The following is a 20,415-nucleotide window of genomic DNA, read 5'->3' as shown; positions in this document are numbered from 1 at the left end:
CTCTGTTTCCCCTCCTAGTTTTGATCTTCTTTGGGGGATTTGGTTTTTACTTTATTTTGCTTTTTTCTGTTTTTCTGTTTTTTTTTTGTTTTTGTTTTTTATAGGTTTCAGAGAAATTATGTTGAATCCAATAAGCCTTCCTGGACATTCCAAGCCTCTTAACCATGGCATCTATGTTGAGGATGTCAATGTTTATTTCAGCAAAGGACGTCATGGCTTTTAAAAACTCCTTTTGAGCCTCCCTGTTTTGATGTCACCTGGGTAGGCTGGGCCCTCTGAGAGGTTGGAAGCTCTAGGCGTTGTTCTTTGGATCTGGGGATGCTAAGTAGAACCTGCATGAGCCACCGGTGCCCACACCCTTTAACGCCACCAAGACGGGTGTCTTCCCACCCCCCGCCGGCAGGGGCGCCCTTTCCCTCCAGTCATCACTGTGCTCCTTTTTGTCTGGCCTCCGAGGCGGCTCCTGCCACCATCTTTAGAGCCAATAAAGAGAATTAAAAACCTGTGCACCAGGAACCATCTTTTAAACATACTAGCCATTCTCTTGCTTTACAAAAACAACCCAACCACCACAAGAAAGCCTGATGAAGCCCGGCCGCGCGCCGGCCCCACTGCCCTGCTCGCAAGCGTGGGGCCCCCCGGCGCAACTCTTAGTCTCCGCGGCCCTCGCAGCCTCCAGCGGGGAAGAGCGTCTGAGCAGAGGCGGAGCCGGTGCGGTGAGAGGAGGGGGAGCCCGGCCCACACGCTGGCACCAGATTAGGTCTCAGAGGAAAGAATGGAAACCAATCATTTTCTATACTTTGTTTTTTTTGGTGGAGAACACCATACACTTTTTTGGACACAGTTTTCCCCACTTCCTCTTCTCTCTGGAGCGGCTCGCAGTGAGTGTGGCATTAGAAAACTCCCTGGAGAGGGGGTTTCTCCAGGACTCCTCCTAGGCCCCTAGGCTGGCCGTTGGGACACACTTTGGCTGCAGGCGGTCTTGCCTGTGAATTGGCTACCCTGCTAGGACCGCAAGGGACCGGGGAACCAGGGACCAAGGCCCTTCTGGTAGTCCATGATCCCGGGATTGGTTCCTTCCCCACTCTCACTTGTTCTTGACTCTGAGAACTTTCGGAATCCAGTGGAATCGCCATTTCAAGGCCAAGAGGAACTGAAGGGGAAGAGAAGTAAACCTTGGCCTCCTCCAGCCCCTCTCATGGCGCCAGTGGAAGTGCCCTCCGGTTCTCTGGTCACTGTGTGCGCTTACCTTGCTTGCTCTGACTCATGCCTTACTCTGTGGCCACCCTCTCCCAAAGTGGGGGCTCTTCCCCCCAGTTTCAGTTGGGGAGAGGGAAGGGGTGACTGTCCCCTGCTCTGATAAGAAAGGCACAGTTTTAGGGCCTGAACCTCTCCCAGAGTTGCTGCCACACTGGCTGAGTGGACTGTGGGGTGGGCCCAGCGGCCCCTGCCCACAGCGCCTCCGTTGCGGGGAGTCAGCACGGGCGGCCTGCCCCCTCGGTGGTGGAGAGCCTGAGCAGGGGGCCTCCCTGGGAGCTCTGAGGGTGCAGTGGCGGTGGTTCTAACCCAGTGAGTTTTGGGTGGCCATGCACAGCACTAGATCACTGGTTCTCTGCCTTTGCCCGGGGGCTGAGATCCCTACTTAGGGTTTTATGTCCTGGGTCCTGTGGATGGGGGCTCTTCACGCCAGGTGCCCAGCCTGATTCTGCAGATGCTCCCATGGGGTTTAAAAACGCGAAGCTTTCCAAGTTCTTGCCCAGTATCTGGGGTGGCCTCCCAGGCACCTGAGTGTCTGGAGTATCACACGGGGACTCGGGGTCGCTCCAGGGCCTTGAGGTGTGTGCTTGTCCGGCCCCTCCCAGCTCCCCGCCATCCTGCCCCCACCGCTTCACGGCAGGCTGCGCCCCACTGTGTCCTGCCAGCCCTTTGGGCCAGGGCCTCCTCCTGAGTGTGGCTTTAAGGAGTAAGCCTGAGGGTGATGTTTTTAATTATTGTAATCATTACCTCATTCCCAGCCGCCCAGGCTCCATCCACCCAGCATCTTCACTCTGCCATCCTCCTCACCTTGTGCTGTGACAACGGGGCGCTGTGTTTCCACAGAGACTTATAGGAGTGTTCAGTGTATAGTTTCTTAATAAACACTTTATTTTCTAATGAAATGACTGGATCAGATCTCTTATTTGGCAATTTTGCAAAGAATATTGAAGATACAGAAGTTCTAAGCTGCCCATATTCCCCTCCCTGCCCCCCGTTTCACTGTTAATCTTCTAAAGAGGTTTCGTAGTTCAAGTCCTGTTGGCACAGGCGTTTACAACCTGTTTCATTGGTTGCTTCCGTGGAGACACCTTCAGATAGGTGAAGGTCATGCAGTGAAGTGTCTCCTCATCTTACTAAGGAATTAGAGGCACAGAGAGGTTGAATGGCTCACTCGGGGTCACACAGCACAAAAGGCAGAAGCAGACTTCACACCCGACTCCCCCAGACACTGCTCAGGCGACGGAGACTCTTGCCCCCTCGGTGTCTGGGGAACTGTTGTGCGGTACTGGCAGCCAGGGTTTACGCAGAGCCTTTCTTCAGGGCTGATGTGTAGGGGGTACTTCGAGGGGGCGCGAGGGGCCCTTTGTCTTTGACGCACCAGCAAACCAGTGGGATGGGAATGGTTTTGTCTCCTCCCTGTGGATCTTGGGGAGGTGGCCTTGCCCAGAGGAAGTTGAGGTTCCAGGCTTTTACGGGGCAGCCTGCTGATCATTTATACCTCATCCCCCGCCCCCATACACACACACTCACAGGGGGACCAAACTCTTCCGGCGGGTCTAGTGTGGGCTGCTGGGGGGCAGGGAGGTAAAGGAGTCCCAGGGCCCTCCTGGAAACAAAATGCTGGCTGGGCATCCCTGATCCTCTAGGCTCCCAGCACCTGTCCCAGCTAGAAAGGTTGGCGTGCCTTCTGTAACTTACAGTATCTTCCTTCTAGGAGGCAGGGACTCCGGATGTGGGAGATCTGGAGCAAGATTGGAGGTCAGGGGCTGGGGACGGGTTCCTGGAGGACGTGGGCCCCTCACTAGGCCCCGGCAGGCCTTGTATGAGCCTGCTGACTTAGCAAGGAGAGGTGAGGCAGCAAAGTAAGGTGGGTGAGTACAAGGTGAAGTCAAACAGGGAACTGATCAGGCTGGGCTGGTACTTCTCTCCTTACTCGACTTAATCTCCTGTTTAAATCTAGTTTGGTTGAGCCCCCCTCCCCCCAACTCCCATGGACACCTCTCTCCTCCAGAGTGACCCCGGGAGGGGGCCGCCCAGCTCTGCACTCTCCTGTTCTCGGTGGCTCCAGGGTTGGAACAGGGATGGTGACTGTCTCTGGGACCCCTGGGCTGCATGGGTTCAAGGGCGTGTTTCTCTATTAGCAGGAGAGAGCCTTTGTTTTGTTCCGACATGAGAGCCTGCCAGTGCCTGGGAGTGGGGATCAGGAACTGCACGGTCCCTGAGGACGTGGGAGGGGGCACCCTGGGCTCAGGAGGAGGGGCTGGCGTCAGCCGTGTGGAGGGAGAGCTCTCCTGTGTAGCAGGGAGGAAGAGGAAAAAACAGGGCTTTAGATGTTTGGAGGAAAGGAAGGAAAAAGTTCTTGTCTGCTGGTTTTTACTTCGCCTCTAAAGTAGAAGGCAAGGCCTTATGCTGCCGGTGAGAAGACAGACGTGAGCAGAGTCAAGAGGGCCCGAAGCAGCAGCAGAGGAGACAGTGGCAGCAGCTGGACAGAGCTAGGGCAGGGCTGAGACTGGAGAACACTGCTCAGTGTTGTGCAGGACTCTGTTTTCTGTGTTTTCCTGTTGGGTCCTGAAGTTGTGTGGCATCTACCCCATGCGAGAGGCTCCAGGGCAGTCCAGGCCAGCCCCGGGGGGCCTGGAGAGCAGAACTCAGCCCGGGAGGTTGGCGGCTTCGTGCGGGGAGGCTCAGCGGACCAGCGAGACCTGCGGCTCCCTGGCCTTCGGGCGTTGGAATCTCACCCACAGGATTTCTGTCCCAGTGGCTTTGTTGGACTTCACCTTACATCGTGGGCCCTAGGGGATTTTGGGTCAGAGGTTCACAGCAGACACAGGCCATGAACCTGATGTTCTTGCCCTGTGCTCTCTGCATCTTCATTTTGGAGGAAGGGGGTGAGGGGCACTGGCTCTGAGCCCCGGTCCCTGAAGTGGGGAAGCTGGGGGCCTCGCTGTGCCGTTGAGAAGGTGTAGGCCAGTGATGAACTCAGGTGTGGGCCTTTCGGGGGCACAGTCTGCAGAGGACCTGAGTGTCCTGCTGGGGTTCTGTGACCAGGTCCTGGAAGTGGTTGCCAAGCTCCAAAGCACAGGCTCTCTGTGGCGCATTGTACCAACTAACCTTGATGTTGAACTTCTGAAGCGCCTCCTCAGAGGCAGCCATATTGTCCCCACGAGGAGGCTGAGGCTCAGAGAGTCAGCGAGTAGCTGAAGTAGCTGTGCCCTGCTAACAGGACTGACCCCAGGCCTCCTGGACTTGAGAGTGCTCTGGGCCACTCTGCTGACCGGGGGGGCTCCAGAATCCTAGACCCCCACCCTCACTCTCGAGATAAAGTCTGTCAGGGGTCCGGGGGTCTCGGGGGCTAGATGCCATCCTTAAATTCCTCTTGCAATCACTAAATGGTGATTTTAAAGACATCCCAGGAAAGGCTGGCTGCAGCGTTCTTTCTTTCTTCACCCTTCCCAGCATTCAGGGGCCCCGGGGGCCTGAGAATGCGGTTGGCCTTAGACCTAAGGTTAATCACCTGGTTTTCAGCTGGTGAGATTCCCAAACCTGGTGGCGCTGTTGAGGAGGACTTGTGGGAGGAGGCGTAACTGATTCTCAGGATGACAGGCAGGGCAGGAGGGAGCAGCTTCGGTCGGGAAGGGAGTGACTTCCACGCCCGCTTGAACTTTCTTCAGCTCACCCCAGAGGCCCCCTGGTGTCCCTAAGATCAGCCTCATGCTTCTCCCCCGGGGGAGAAGCAGCACATGCCAAGCCCGTATAATTTGGAAGTGGCCTCTGGGCTGCCTCGTCTGTCCCTTCTTGTGTGGGAATAGTTTTATGCAGCCAAGCTCCCAGCAGCCACATCGTCACTGCCTCCCTGCCGCAGGGGTGACCTCAGCACTGTGCACCGCACCTCCCCTGGCTCAGCCCAGTCCCTGAAGGTCAAGGCCAGGCATGAGGGGAGCAGAAGCATCTCAGAAACAGTCGTGCGGGGCAAGGGAGGGTGCGATGCCGAGGGGACAGCGCAGGGCGGGGCAGGTCCAGGCGGGGCGGCTTCGTTGGAGGCTTCCCGTGTGACGCCGGACTTGAGGAGGCAGAGGGCTTAGTCCTTTCAGGCTTCCTGTCTGAGCTCCTGTGTGGCTGCCAGGGTGACTAAAGGGACAGTAAAGTGAGGGAGAGGCAGGGACGGCAACCCTGGCTCTTAGGCTCCCGGGGAGGGACGGAGGGAAAGCTCTTCAGGGTGACAGAAGCAGGGGTGACAGGGCACCAAGGAGGATGACGTGATGGGGAGCCTGGACTGTGCAGCGAGCCTAGAGCTCTGCTGCCCCCTCGCCCCACGCACCCGCTGCGTCCCCACGCTCGGGCTGGGAGCACGGGAGAAGCTGCCGACGGCCTCGCTTTCCTTGGATAGCTCTGACTTAGCAGTTGCCTTTAGAAACCTTGTTACCGCCCCTGCACCTCCCACCTCCCAAGAAATCAGCCTAGGTTTGACAGTGCATTCCCAGAGCTCAATAAGCCTCTTTTCTTCAATCCCACTTGAACCCAAAAGTGAGTTGAAGGACACATGCTGGTAAGAGATAAAGTCCCTTGTCTGCTTTTGGGGTGATGGAGAAATTCCATCAGGATTCTGAGGCCCATTTGGGTACGATTTTAATCCTAATTCCTCCTCCTTGATAGGTAAATCTTTCCTCAAGTGACCGCATCCTCCCCTCGGGATTAAAGCTCTTGCTCAAGGCAATGAGGTCTAAGGCCTGTCTGCCTTTTGTCCCTTTCCATCAGGTCCGGCTCTCCTGTCACGGACCATCAGGTGTGTCCCTGAGTGGGTTGATCTCCCTCACCCCTTAACTTGGAGGTGGCTGTGAATGTCTAGCTCACGCATGGGCGGGGAATGAGGGCGCCCCAGGGGCTAGCCTCTGACAGGGTGTGCTGGTGCCCACGGGGCGGGGGGCTCTCTGACAGGCTTGGGTCCTACAGGGACACGGAGGATGCTGGTGGCTCAGAATCTGCGTCAGAGGCCTCTGGCCCAAGTCGTGACCAGGCCCATGCAAGCCCCGTTTGGGAAGGAATTTGGAGCAATTTGGCCTAGAGAGGAAAGACAGAATCACCAAATTCCCAGAGAACAACCAGAGCTGTAGAGAGATCCTGGCTGAGGGCTTTGGTGAAACTTAAGCCTAGAAAATAGGAGATGCGTGAGCTTCCTCCACGGTCCCAGAGGCGGCCCTGGGTGTCTCTGGGTCGTGGCATTGCCCCATGGCCCTTAGCAAATGGGCTGCTCCAGGCCCCTCTGATGTAGATGAAGCTGACCTTGATCTGGCTGAGGGCGGAGAGAGGCGACGTGGCATGAGACAAGAGGAAAGGAGTTTAGCTTTTCTGAGAGGCAAAGAGAGCCAGCAGTTCTCCCTTTACCGCTGTCTGAGAGTGACGTCAGATGATGCCGAGGGTTTGGAGGCCGGGTCAGAACTCCTTACTCAGCCGCAGAGAGGCTTGGACAACAAAGAAGCAAGGCCTCTCCCCAGAGGTACGAGATCCAGGGTTGTGGTCCTTGGCCTGTGACTTCGTCAGAGTTTGAAGGACAGAGCATCATGTCAGCTCAGAAAACCCCATCATGCCTGACATTGGTGAGGAACACTGGAGGCCTTGGTGGCTAACAGTGACACACAGCCTGACTTTGTGGTTCTCCTTTTCTCTCTGTTTCTGCCACCCATAAGCTGTTACCATGGCAGCAAAGGGAGGCCTGGTTCTGCCTTTGGGGGCCTCAATGGAGCAATTGGCCTATTTCCCTCAAGAAGACATGGCTTCCCCTCTCCTACCCCATGTTCTTCCTGCAGTGAGAAGGGCAAGGACCTGTCCCAGTAAAAGGGACTTCGTTGCTGTCAGTGTGGCCCAGATACTGCTTTTACGGAGCTCTGAAAGGCCACCAACTTTCATATTCGGAAGCTCACACTAGCGTTGGGCTCTTTTAGTCCTTGTATTATTTTAGAATTCATCGCAGCGGCCTTGGGGCAGACATCATGCAGTCTTGACCCCCAGATGGAGCTCTCAGGGGGAGCCGTGCAGTTACAGGACGGGCGTCTGTGCGCAGAGGATGCGCCGTGGCTCTTCTCAGCTGCACAGACCCAGGGAAGCGTTTACTTCCCATGGCCAGGTTCTCGAGCATGCCGGGAGCGCGCGGCACAGGGAGTTCGAAGCTGATGGGTTAGACTCCATGACCCAGGGGAACCCTGGGTCTGCATGGCCCTCTCATTCCGGTCCTGCTCAGCACTGGCCAGGCAAGCGGTCTCCCAGAGCTGCCCTCCTGCTGCCTAAGTCAAGAGTAACGAGTCCTAAAGTCTGTGTCCAGGGCCCTCCAACAAACAGTTGTAGAGAGAGGGAAAATTCCAGAATACAGGATAGCCGCTCACTAAATCCAGCCAATGTCTCATATATACATCAAAGTGTCAGCGATCCTTTGGTGTTAATCCTGGGAGAAAACTCATGTGACAGAGAGCCTGAGAAGAAATCTCAGCACAGTGTTTGTCATGCCATGAGCCATCAGTCTCTGAAAGCTCAGGCTGGCCAGGAGGCCACCACCAGGATCCACAGTCTCTCCGGCTGCTCCCGCCTGAGGGCCGCAGCTCTGGACCGAAGCCTTTCACTTCAGAGGGAGCCAGACGCAGCGCCGGCCACTGAGAACTTGAGTCTGTGAGGAGCGGGAAGACACCACCAATAGGGGACGTAGTCTGAGAATGTCCCTCCTGGGAGAATTTAAATCCAGAGTCCACGTCTGAATGACTTGCGGAATCGTTCTGTCTTTAAGGCTGTCAGTTTGACATTTCTTGCTGCTGTAACAGACAATTGCCGCCTGGTATCTTTAATACCAAATGGCCTATCTGGTCGTTTAGAAGACCAGAATAACCCCCTTGCACATTTTCAGGATGATGTCTTTGGCCACCTTAATAATTTTATTGGGTTAACTGCTTGACTAACTTTTGTCCCACGTGAATTGAAAAGTTTTCTGAGCAAGGCTTCCGTTAATGTAGTACAGGTCTCTCTTAAATTGAAACCCCCAGCTTACAGAGAAACCTCTCGCTCTTGCTCTAGTTTTTAGATAAATGATATGGGAATCAAGTGCCCCACCCTTCTGTTGGCTGCAGCAGTGCTTCCTTTTACTCTCATGAAATGCTAAGAGCCCATGGAATACCTTGAGAGACCTGCGTTGCGTAAGCCACCTCCTGTAGACTTACAACACGCATAAGGATAGTGAAGGCTCTGGGAAGCCCGCCGTGCACCTTCCCGTCTTACCATGTTACAAATCTAATTGAACATAGAATGCTCTTCATTTAACACCCATTAACAGAATGACACACACACACACTCCAGGAACACTGGGTTATGGTGTGGTAAGAAGCTTTATAAAGAAGAACCAAGCAGTACGTGTTAATCAGCCCCCAACAGTCTGATACCAAGACGTGTTAATCAGCCCCCAACAGTCTGATACCAAGACGAAGAGCAGACGCTGACACCTTTGTGCAGCTGTAGGCTCAGCCCCCACCCCTGCCCTCTCTACTCTGCAGAGCTGGGAGCTGGGGGGCGGGCGCAGGACACCTTCACGCTAGTATCTCAGAGGACAGCGGTAAGTCATTTCAAATAAGAGCCCAAGACTTCAGCACTAAACCTGGCCACCCTTCCAGGCTGGTGGGGTGACATCACCTAGGGGTAGCGCACAGAAACGAAGACCTGGAGCCCACAGTCAACACTGCTTCCCCTAAACGGACTTGGGTAAGTTACCTTTCCTTGTTCTGTATTGTCTCCCAGCTGAGATAAAGCACCCCGCCTTGGCTCATGCCCCAGGTGCCATGCCCCCACGGTCACGGTTGTCTCCACATGGGGGGCATCTTTTGGTTCTTGGGTCCAGTTCTGTCTGCTGAGTGTCTTGGTGAATCACCCGGGAAGAGTGGCCGTTGCCCCCTCCTGCATGCTGGCAGGCTTGAAAGCAAGGGGAAGGTGGTAAGAGGGAGCGACTCAGCCACCGTGTGGGTGAGGGTCGGTGGATATTTTTCCGGATGAGGAAGGAAGCAGATGCTTGGGGGTTAATGGACCCTCTCTGTCGCCATTGGACAGGGCCACATGGGGTTCTCGGCGAGATTTTCCAACTTTGATCTCAAGAAGTCGGCTCTGCCTAACAAATAGTCTGAAATGTCAGAGAATAAATGTTAAAGCTTGAGGGGGTTGTTCTCCTGGGAGTTGCCTGGGCCGGTTAAGGAAAGAGAGAGGGACACAGCAGAATCCTTCACATAAAGATTCTGACTTGGTTTTGTGATATTTAAGAAAGAAAGAAAACTCTGAATTATTTATAACACAGAAAATGGAAGCAGGCTGTAAAGAAGTGGCCAGGCTTCAGACGATAGTTCACTGTCCATTGTTTATCTGCCCCGTCCTTGAACTCAGAAAACTTCTCATATTGCTGACGTGCCATCGACTTCTCCTTATCTGTATGTTATGATTGTTGTTATTTTAATTAAGAAAATTCATGTCCTTTGGTATGGGAGTTGAGGAGAGGCAATTTCTAGAAATGATGGTTGCAAAAAGCAGGAGCTGTTTCTCTTGACACATCTTCAGGATGTCCTTCAGGACCTCTTTCCACCCCATCAGCTTCCAGCCTGCACCTCTTCAGACAAGGATTCAGGGGACCCCTGCTCAGCATGAGTGGGAAGCACCTCGGTTTTGCCCTGGCCAATGACTGACCATGTTGATCTGGGAAGGGGGATATTATTTCTCAGTTGTCTCATCTGAAAAAATGGAGGCAACTTTTATATATCTCTTCTGGGTGTGATGGGTGTATGAATGATACCATGTGTTCACAACACTTGGGGACTTGGAGTGGGGTGGGGCAATAGCATCTATATTATGTGAGTGGGGAGAAAAGAGAGGTAAAGAAATTAAAAGGGAAAACTCAGAAGCCATAGAAGTTTTGGTGGTAAAGCTAGAGGGAATGGGGCCTTTCTGTCTTTTATTTTGGTCAGTGATATTGCTTAGATATTAAAAAAAATGCTCCTGGTTGATAACCATATCCTGATTCTATAGCATGGCTAATGGAAATGTGCTGATAATCTCAAAATTGCAGTTCAGTTTAAAATTACAAGCTTCATATGCTGTATATTCCCTTTCCACAAATAATACAAACGTGCTGTGGCCACTCTCTAATTGTTTCTGCACACCCTTGACAGTCTCGGAGATGCGTACTAACAGAGCCAGTTTGGGGACCATTCGGGGTGTTCAGGTGAAGCTAATCAAAATGCAAATCAGGTCATCGGTAAGCCTCCAAACAAGCAATGCAGTATCTAGGGGGTACTGCTTTTATTGCAAATATTATTACTTTTGCTTTTTCTCCTGACTTGATTTTTTTTACACCTCAAAGAACTCAGAGAACATTCTGCAGTTAAAATGTCACAGTGACACTCCTGTTCTGAAACTCTGAAAATGTACTTATTTTTACACTCAGTGACTTATCTACCTCTCAGAAAGGTCTTCCAAATATTTTCCTCCACTCCCTTCTTTCAGTGATGCAGGCACGTGGCCAACATTACTGTTGCTCTAGGGTCATAGTGCTCCAGCTTTCTGGTCTGGGGACCCCTTTTCACTCTGAAAAATTACGAGGACCCCAGAGAGCTTTTCTGTATGGGGGTTATATCCACCCATATTTGCTGTAATGGAAATTAAACCTGAGAAGCATGGGAGAACACTGGCAGATGCACACATTCTACTTTGCCATCAGAGCGGTGACGATATTCCATGTCAGGGAAGCCACTGGAAATGCTGCATGTGTGCCCGTGATGGAGCGAGGGTAAACACACGCAAACCTTGCCAGGAGTCGTAGGAAACTAGTCATCCGTGCGTCACCTGATACGGCGGGCCTCCAGGCGAGTTTGTTTGGACCGGAGTTTTAGATCTGCTGCTCTGGGGAATGCTGAGGCATAAGCAGATTCTGAACCCAAGTCTGGGTCCTCGTGGTGCCACTGGCTGGTAGCAGTCATGCCGTTTGCTCCAAGTTATGGCTCCATCAGAACCCCGCTTCTTCGTGTAAGCGTGACCGACAGCGTCATGAGTGCTGACCCAAAGCCAGCTCGATGCAGCCTTGTGTGCTCGGTTGCTAGGAGCACGGGAAACATGCAAGGAGGACTATTATACTGAAAATGGAGAGGTGAATGCTCGCTTCCCTGGAGAGGGAACACGGCTTGCTGTAGCAATAGACGTTATTGGCTGATGGAAGAGACTTGCACGCAAGGGGTTTACAAAATCCCGCTGGTGATGGAGGAGGAATGAATGACAGGAGGGCGAAGAGATCTTCGATCAGCATCTGGCAGGCCGGAAGTCCCATTATGTGCATCACATTCAGATTTGCCTGAGGAATCTGTGGAGCTTAGCAGAGTTCTACCAGGTTCCATAGGAGCATCTATTTAGGTTCAGAGACCCTGGCCCCTCCTTCATTCCCCTAACCTGGGCAGCTTTGGTGAAAGAAAGATGAGACTATGAACTGTGTAACGTCTGAGGGAGCCTCCTTGGGTGAACTCTGTGCGCAGGGCAGGCAGAGGGAGCTGTCCGATTGTGGGGACGTGGGTGCAAGACAACGTGCCTGCCTCTTCTCGCTCTTACCTGCGTGTTCCAGACTTACCATTTGCACCCCGGGGATCAAGAGTGGCTCTCAGCTTGTACTGAGAAGCCCTTTGCCACCAGCGCGTCGCAGTCCTCACCAGGAGAACAGGGCTCTGAGACCATGAGCAGGTGGTTCATGGATTCACCCTCAGTGACTGGGCATCTGCTCCGCGCCCTGCGCGGCCTCTAAGCACAGCCAGGTGTGTTTCCTGCCCACAGGAGCTTCGTAGTCTAGCGGTTCTCAACTTGGGGTGACCTGTCCCCCAAAGGACACATGTGGAGACATTTTTGGTTGAGGGTAGATGATATCGACAGCCCCACAATAAAGAATTTTTGGCCCAAATTGTCAATAGTGCCAACATTGAGAAACATAGTTTCTACTATATTTCTAGTAGAAATATAGATAAGTGTCCCTTAACCTTGGGCAAGAGGGACCCCATACTTCCCAGAGTCCCGCTGTAGCTGCCAGGAGTCCAAGGGCCGTGGGAAGTGGGCGCCCAGAGCCTGCACCCCACCTCCCTTCTGGGTCATGTCCCAGTAGTTCCCTAAACCTGAATTCCTTTTCGAATGGCTTTTAGCTCACCTCCAGGGCCTTCATTATTTTTTTATGTCTACCTATGGCCTCTCCATTGGTCTCTTCTCCTCAGGGTGGGCTAGGCTGTAGGTGTGTGCTCTGCTAAGGCCACGCGTTGGCCAAGGGGCTGCGGTGAGGGGGCAGCAGGGAGTGTGAGCGTGGGTGGCTCAGGCCGGTGTGCACGACGTGCTTCTGCCGTGGGATGGAGAAGAGGAGCAGGCTGACTGACGGCCAGCTCTCTGGCATGACACGTCCCGACTCACAGTGCCAAGGAGCTGGACGTGTCTACATTCTGATCTGGCCCTTTGGGTCACTCTTACATTATATTTAATGTGGTGGGAGGGTGGGATGTACCTTATTTAACAGTGTGTTAGCTTGATTTTATAACTTCCAAATACTTGGACATGTGAGATGGGGGCTTTTAATTAATTCTCTTGTCCCAGGTCCTGCAAATGTAAGGGACAGGCCTGATGCAGACAGATGAGTAATTATGAAGCAGTATGATGAAATTATGTGTGAGGTCAGCATAGAGGGGAGAACACTCAGTTCTTGCAGTTCTTAAAAACACTGAATCGTGGCATCCACTTACAGCTGTGTAAATAGAAATGGCAGCTCCTGGAATCAGAATGATCAGTTGAGATTTCCAGTGTCCCATCGTTGAGAGAGATGTCTGTCTCTTGCAGCCTTGGGAAGCCCTGCCCCGTTGCCACACAACTGAATACTGTGGTTCCTTGGCAGCCCCGGGCTGTTTGAGGGGGACATTCCTCCTGCTGGACCATCTGCGCGCTGGGGCAGTGCTCCTACAGTGGCAGGCCCTTGTCAGGTTGCCATGGAGACTGATCCCAGGGTCTCCAAAATTGATTGGTATTTATTGGGGATTTGCAGTTTTCTGGATGCTGTGACCAACAGAGAGGGAGAGACAGACAGACAGATGTGGGCTGTGCCCTGCTCTCCCTCACTTGTGGGCTATCGGGAGGCTATGTTTCTGTGAGCGAGGTAAAGACCCTAGAGAAATTGAATGGGAAGGTTGTTTTTCTTCTAACAACTTAGTGTTGTTTTTTTATTTCTGATTACAAAGGTGATTCATATTCACAGTTGAAAATTGTTGAAACACAGGAAAGCACGGAACCCCGTCAGTCATCCACCGTCCCATTACCCAGAGATGACCTGTTCACACTGCAGCCCCTGTCTCTTGTGCTTTTTTATATACTCACTTACTTATTTAACAGAATTATTTTATATACACATGTAACACGCACATTATGTTACTACTTCCTTTTTTATAAGATTGTTTGCATGTGCCGTTTAATGAATCTTTTGCAACATTAAACATTTTTGTGTAGGTGATATATTCACATGGTTCAAAAAATACACACATACGTACAACTTGTACACAAATGTTCATAGCAGCATTTTTCGAAACAGCCAAAAAATAGAAACAACCCAAGTGTGTATCAGCTGATGAATGGATAAACAACATATGGTACATAGATGTAGCAGAAGACTACTCAACAGTAAAAAGCAATGAAGTACTTGGTCCATGCTACAACATTGATGGATATCAGAGACAACATGCTGAGAGAAAGAGGCCAGACCTGAAAGATCCCACTCTGTGAATCCCCCAGCCAGCTCCTAGGTGCTCTGAGAGGACTTCTTTCTCTTCTTGGAGATGCATACTATTCCATTGCATTGGTGTATCCAAATTTAGTTCATTTCTTTACAGTATTTTGCTCTTGTAAATAACTGCAGTGGATTGAACCTAAATATATTGGACCCATGTAAATATGGTTGCACCTAAATAGAATATTTAAAAAGGAGCAAATACCCCCCATTGACTATTCAGTGTATCTCTCCTGTATGTGTGACTCACATGGGGTCATACCAGTGTGTGCCCTCAGTTGTAACATGTGAAGTTCCTCACGTCCTCAGTACGCAGAGGGTCACAGCATGAGTTTAAATGGCTGGGTGGTGTCCCACTGTGTGGCTGTATCATAATCATTTCACTGGTTCCCTGCATGGGGGCGGGGGGTAGGCAGAAGTTGGGTTTGCAGTTGTGAGTGTGTGAAACATAGAGTTAATTCTTGTCTTCTTATTTATTCTTGTATTATATATTTTTCCATACAAACAACTGTAAACCTACTTTTGCCCATCCCTGTATTTGGAAACTTGAATTAATTTGTTTTATTTTCCAGTTCTTATGAAGAACAGCAGGTATTTGGATATTTTGGCAGCTAAGCCAAATGGGGGAGGTGGCGGGGGCCCCCGGCGGACGCCCAGGGTGTCCAGGGGCTTCCTGGACCCTGCTCCAGGCAGGCACTCAGTGGGCTTTCCTGTCGCCCTGCTATCTTCTAACGAAGAGCCGACACAGGGAAAGCCACCTTCTTCTGGAGCATGGTGGTTTGAGAGCCCAGGATGCAAAATTGGTGAGAGTTTACCTTTTCCCCGGTGACTTCAGCGTGCTGCCAACGTTCCCGTAACATTGTTCCCCAGAAGGCTTTGGCCACTCTTTAGGGTTGGGGACTCTGAGCTGTCTAGTCGGGAAATGTTACTGGCATTCTGCGTGAAGCTTCTAATCTCATACGTTATATGGATGACTGACCAAGCGTGGCACCTTGACTTTCTCAAGGTCAGCGTGAGGGCTGGGGGGCAGCACCCGTGTATCCTGACCTCTTGTCCTGGCCTTTGCGCAGGCGGCCCCCTGGGAATGCGTTGAGTGGGGCTCGGCAGTCGAGATCGAAGCTGGCTGTGAAAGGCCACCGGCAATTCAGAGCAGGGCATTTCCAGCCAGCCCTTGGTTTGGACTCCGGGCGAGGAGCTGACGCAAGCTGGAGAGGGGTCAAGCAGCCAGAGCACGTTCAGGAAATAGCAGAGGGAAAGAGGAGCGGGGTAGAGACGTCGGTCATGAGATTGTTTAAATCTGCAGCTTTTGAGGCCGAGTGATAGCCATGTTTTCTTTCCTCTGGCGCTCAGTAGTGACAGCAGAGCCATGCTGGGGTTCCAGCATGCCTCCTCCCTTCCTTCTAAAAGGGCCCTTAACGTCCTTCTGGGGTGGTCATGGGACAGAAGCTGATCAGGCGAGAGAAACCCTCTCCTCTTCTGAGTTCCTGGGCTGTTTGCTGGAGATGAGATCCTAGGGAAAGGAGAGACATGTGGATGTCACAGCAGGCGATTCAGAAAGAACCCAAGCATTCGGGGCACAAACAAGCATAAGGGGGTGCCATTAAGGATCAAGACCTGATGGCCACAGGGAAGGGAGGAAAAAAACTGGCCCTGGGAGGAGCATTGAAGTCGAGACCAATAGTGCAATTAGGTTCTGTCACTTCCCACAGCCCAGGCAAGCTGTTTATCGGTCATCTGTTGGAGGTGACTGCCAAGATGCCATGTGTATTCCAGGATCCCTGGGAGCTGGTTCTTCCTAGCTGCCAGCCTGAGGGCGGGGCGGTGGCTGCCAGCCCTGGAGACCTGCTCAGGCACGTGTGGCCAGCAGATGAGGCTCTTCCTCCTGGAAGCCAGGATCTCTGGGAGTCCAGGAAGTACAGGGTGGGAACTCGGAGGCTCTGCTCCTCCTCCTCACAATGATTGCAAAGGAGCTGTTGTCAGTGAAGAGAGCAGAAGTTTGCCATTGAAGGCCAAGCCAGAGGGAGGCCTGGCGCCCTCACCAACTCACCTGTGTCCATTTATTGCCTGTACCACCCAGCCGTGCCCTTGGCAGGACCTGCCCCAGCTCAGGAAGCAGGACTCTCGGCCAGCATAGTGCACACCAGGGGTCAGCCCTGTCACTGCAGCGTCGTCAGAGCTGGCACACTTCCTGCCTGCCTGACTTCGCCCCGCGCCCACCTCCAGTTCCTGCTGCAGCTGCCCGCCAGTCTGCAGATCGGCCAATGCTGCAGTGCCCAGCGCAATGGCTGCTAGATAAATAGTTGTTTATTTTTCAAAGGTTGTTAACTAAGGCGTTAATTAAATGCTCTTTTCCTTTTAAAGATCTCATAGAAAGGAGTGTTTCCAGTTTCCCTGGAAGTTCACCCACATGACTGACTGAGGTTTTATTAATGCCCCTGTGGCACGCAGTCTCTTAATGACATTCAGTGATTTAATGAGTGTCTAAACTTCATGCAAGGTGCAGGGCTATTCACCTGGGTTACAAATATGATTCAGATCTGGTCACTGCTTTATAGAGTCATGGCCGTGCACAATGAAGTCACTCACAACATTGCGATGAGTATCTATGTCTGGGCTTCCTGGAATTCGAGACTCCCGATCACTCCTGTGTCTGACAAGATAAATGAGCACCCCCAGTCGTGTATAAGATAGCTAATGATGAGAGCGCTCAGGTAAGCTACGGACAGACCGTGAGAAACTTGAGATGCAGCTGTGTTGAATGAGGACTAAGAAAAAGCCATTGTGATTTGGGCATCAAGACATCCCCGTGGCTTTGTGACTGATGGGTCAGGGAGTGAAGCAGTAAAAGAATGTAGAGCCTTGGGAATGAGCAGAGGGCTGATCAGGAGATGGCGAGAGAGAAGGTAAACTGACCACGGACGAGTCTGGTTCTGGAGCAGGGCACGCGGGACATTTCTGGGGTAGGTAGGGTCAAGCAGTACTTTTCTTCAGGTTGGAGAGACCTTATCCTGCAGGTGAAAAACAACTACCAATTCTAAGACATCAGGGAAAAATAAAAACGAGATAGAATTGAAGAGAAAGGGATTTGAGAGATTTTTTTCCCCCTCTGTTCCCGTAGCAGAGCAGAGAACAGTCATCTGAGAGTGAATGTACTGGGGGCGCTTTCCTGTCGTCCCCTTGGAAGGAGGTTCTGGTCAGTCCTGTGTAGGAGGGGGTGCTGGGGATTGGTGAGCTTTTATTCATCCAGGAGGCAGACGCTCCCTGTTTCCACTATGGGTTGTGGCTGATCTCACTCTCTGCACAATTCACTTTGCTTGCACGGGAGCCGGGTCTGGGATCCGCTCCTCACTTTGCGTGGTTGGAGGCGGCCTGGGACATGCACTAGGCAGTGGCGTTCGGCCTCAGTTTCCTGCCCTGCTGAGAACGGAACGTGGCAGCCATGGCAGAATATGCTGGCTCCGTCCCACAGTGCCCACCATGCATCCCAGAGGCCAAGCTCATTGTACACCTTGCCTGTCCGTCGTCCTCACCTTGGGGAGGTCCCTGGAGTCTGCCTGTTTGCTAAGGAGTCGAGGGCCTTCCAGTGGACGAGGTGGCCCTTTTGTGGTTTAAAGAGTCGGAGCCGTGATCAAGCCCTAGTCTGAGTGCAGGGCCGCAGGCCGATATGGAGAACCCGCAGTTTTCTGGTTTTCAACAACGTGAATGTTCCCGTGTTTACTGGTGGACTCTGTGCTCAGATGACTGGTCTTCAGCTCGATATTAACTCAGAGCCATGATTGTCCTGCTGCTGGGCGCTGCCCGGGCTTAATGATTGGCGCCTGCCTTGCTTCTGAGCTCAGGTCTGCTGGAGCTGCAGCCACCTTGTCTGGGGCTCGGTCTCCTCCCTCAGTGGTTCCAGTTGCAGGAGCCTACGGGATAACGAAAATAAAGCCCGCCAAGACAGTCGCGCATCTGTGTAACTAATAGGTGTTGAGCTGCTGGGGAACGGTGCTGATGGAGGCACAAAGAGGCAGCTCTCGTGGAGCTTGCCTTCTGCCGAGGGGAGCAGATGATAAACAGGCAAAGCAGTCAGTCGACAATTACCGGATGGCAGTAGTGCTGTGCATGAAAATTACAACAGCGGCCCGTGACAGAAATGAGCCTTTCCAGTTGAATGGTGGGAGAGCAAGCATTCGGGGACAGGTAGTGGCTGCTGTCAGGCTTAAAGTGGCACTGAACCTGGAATGTATGAGAAGACAAGGAAGGGCGGCAGGCAGGGGCTGGGGAGAGTGGCAGTGGAGCCTGGGCTTCGGTCAAGCGGAACCCCTTAGTGAGCCCACACAAGGAGGATGCCGCGCATGGAAGGGCTCGCTCTTTGAGATGGTGGTCATGCTGTGCTGATGAGGGTGCCGGTGTGACAGCCGGCATTCAGTGGTGCTTGCCTAATTTAGGTACCTACCTGTGCTAACACACATGCATACATTTGTCCTCAGAACACTTCTATGAGGCAGGCTCTGTTACTATTACATCGTTTTTTTACAGCTAGAGAAACCAAGGACCAGAGAAGTTAAGTTGCTTTCCTGAGGTCACAGAGCACAACCATGGGTGTAGGCCGAATTTGATCCCAGGTGGTCTGAGTCCATAAGCTGCATTGAGCAGAGCTGGCCCAAGCCAAGCAGGGTGGGTAAGGAGGCAATAAAACGTTCTACTCTGCTCCAGCATTGGGGGATTCCTAGACCCGGCCTGGAGAACGGAGCGCGGCGACCAGAGCAAAGGCAGCCTGTTTTGGGAAACTTACCACTAAACCACCTCCCCTCTCCCACTGAAAAACGAAGTGGCACAGTTTGTAAGGAGCTGGAGTTACCTTGATGCAAATTGTATGGGTGCTTTTATTGCTTTCGTTGGAGAGTGACAAACTAGACCGTTTTCCTTCTGACCGTCCTGTGGAAGCCATTTCTACATGTCTTTTCACGTTTGTACACAACAAAATCGAGACTCCAAGAGAGCAGCAGTCCTGCCCCCCGCCCCGCAGCAGCCTGCCTTGACCCCTCCAGTCCCAGGCAGATGCACCTTCCAGGGGCCCCTCTCTCCCCACTGTGGGGCTTGTTGCATCGATTGCACTTGCCTGGTGACTCGTCTGGCTTCCACACTCCGAAGGCCCAGGGGGGGCTCTCGCTCCCGCTGTGTCCCTGCACACAGCCCAGTCCCTGGCACACTCTGACTTCAGGCACACGTGGTATACACGTTACAGCTCAAATGCTCGTGCAGCCTCTCAACAAGTAAGGGGGGGCCCTCCAGGTTGGCACCTCGTTTCCGTAGCTGCCAGGCTGAGAGTTGTTGAGCTGGCCTTTTGTTTGTCTAGGACCGTCACCACGCGAGGGGCTGGCTGGGCCAGCGGCCGTGCCTGCCAGGTGGATTGGAGCAGGGGTTACTGACAGGTCCTGTTGTGGGTGGACATGCTCCAGCTCTCTGTCAGCCAGGACACAGACACAGAGCCACTCACTTGCCAAAGTAGCAGTCAGCCACTCCTAAGGTTCCATATGCCAGTGTGAAAGCCACTGCAAGTGACTCCCACCTACTGTGGACTCCCGTGTTGCCCCCAGCGTCCCTGTGCCTTGTCTGTCCCCAGACCTCCCGACCCTCAGGAGTAGGCAGCAGGTGACAGCCTATGCCAGTCAGGCCAAGGGCCCGTGGGAGGACCTCTGCGGCCGGGAGCCGTCAGAGTTCTCCGTGCCCGACGCGGCAGGCGGGTCCCGGTCCAGGCAGGCAGGCGGGGGCGTGGGTGTGTGCCGGGAGGAGGAAGGACCGTTCAGCCTGTGCCGTGTCTGTGTCCGTGGTGCCAGGGCACGTGAGCGCTTACAGGGCGGCCCGCACTGAGCAGCCTTGGAAAGCGTAGAGAGGCGCCTCAGTCTCCGTGCTCCTCAATGCCTGGCCCTGTGCTAAGATACCCCATGTTTCCTCATCTGCTTACGCGCATCTGAGGCGGATCTCCCTTAGCAGAGGGAATAACATCACCGGGAGGTTAAGATGCAAAGTGTCACACAGCAAGTGGCCAGCAGAGCTGTGTGTGTCTAATGCCAGTGCCGGGTCCTTTAATTGCCATAGTCCATGAGGCATGCGCTGCCTCCTGGGCTGTGATCTAGTGTCTTGCAGATGAGGGAAAGTTATACAGCATGACATCCATGTGTCACTGATGCAAGACATGCTCATGGGAGGGGCCTCTGTGCCTGGTCAATCAGACTGTACTTTTTGTGCTGAAAATGGAAACAGGTAAGTTCCCAGAGAAGAGACACAAAAGGAAAGGGCCAGGTCACAGGGAAAGAGCTGGTAGGGGGAATGGCTTATGTCACAGAGGTCCTTTGCTGCAGCCTGTGGGG

At 52.9% G+C, this 20,415-nt stretch overlaps 1 protein-coding gene across 2 annotated transcripts in view; it reads left to right on the top strand.

The window, feature by feature from the left end:
* The window catches only part of NTRK3 (neurotrophic receptor tyrosine kinase 3), a 258,426-nt gene that overhangs the window by 178,581 nt on the left and 59,430 nt on the right, over nucleotides 1–20,415 (top strand). Inside the window, exon 14 of one of the 2 annotated variants that reach the window (XM_054577573.1) lies at nucleotides 105–389. The exons of the other annotated variant lie outside the window; for it this stretch is intronic. Coding sequence (XP_054433548.1) covers nucleotides 105–223 — 119 coding nt within the window. The 3' untranslated portion in view covers nucleotides 224–389. Of the gene's footprint in view, nucleotides 1–104; nucleotides 390–20,415 lie in introns of those variants that run through there. 2 annotated transcript variants of the gene reach the window in all.

Source organism: Pteronotus mesoamericanus, unplaced genomic scaffold (genome assembly GCF_021234165.1).
Source record: "Pteronotus mesoamericanus isolate MK-2021 breed Mesoamerican mustached bat unplaced genomic scaffold, CSHL_Meso_final contig_438, whole genome shotgun sequence".
Classification (NCBI taxonomy): Eukaryota; Metazoa; Chordata; class Mammalia; order Chiroptera; family Mormoopidae; genus Pteronotus; species Pteronotus mesoamericanus.
Note: the sequence above shows the minus strand (reverse complement) of the source record. Positions and strands in the feature narration are given on the sequence as shown.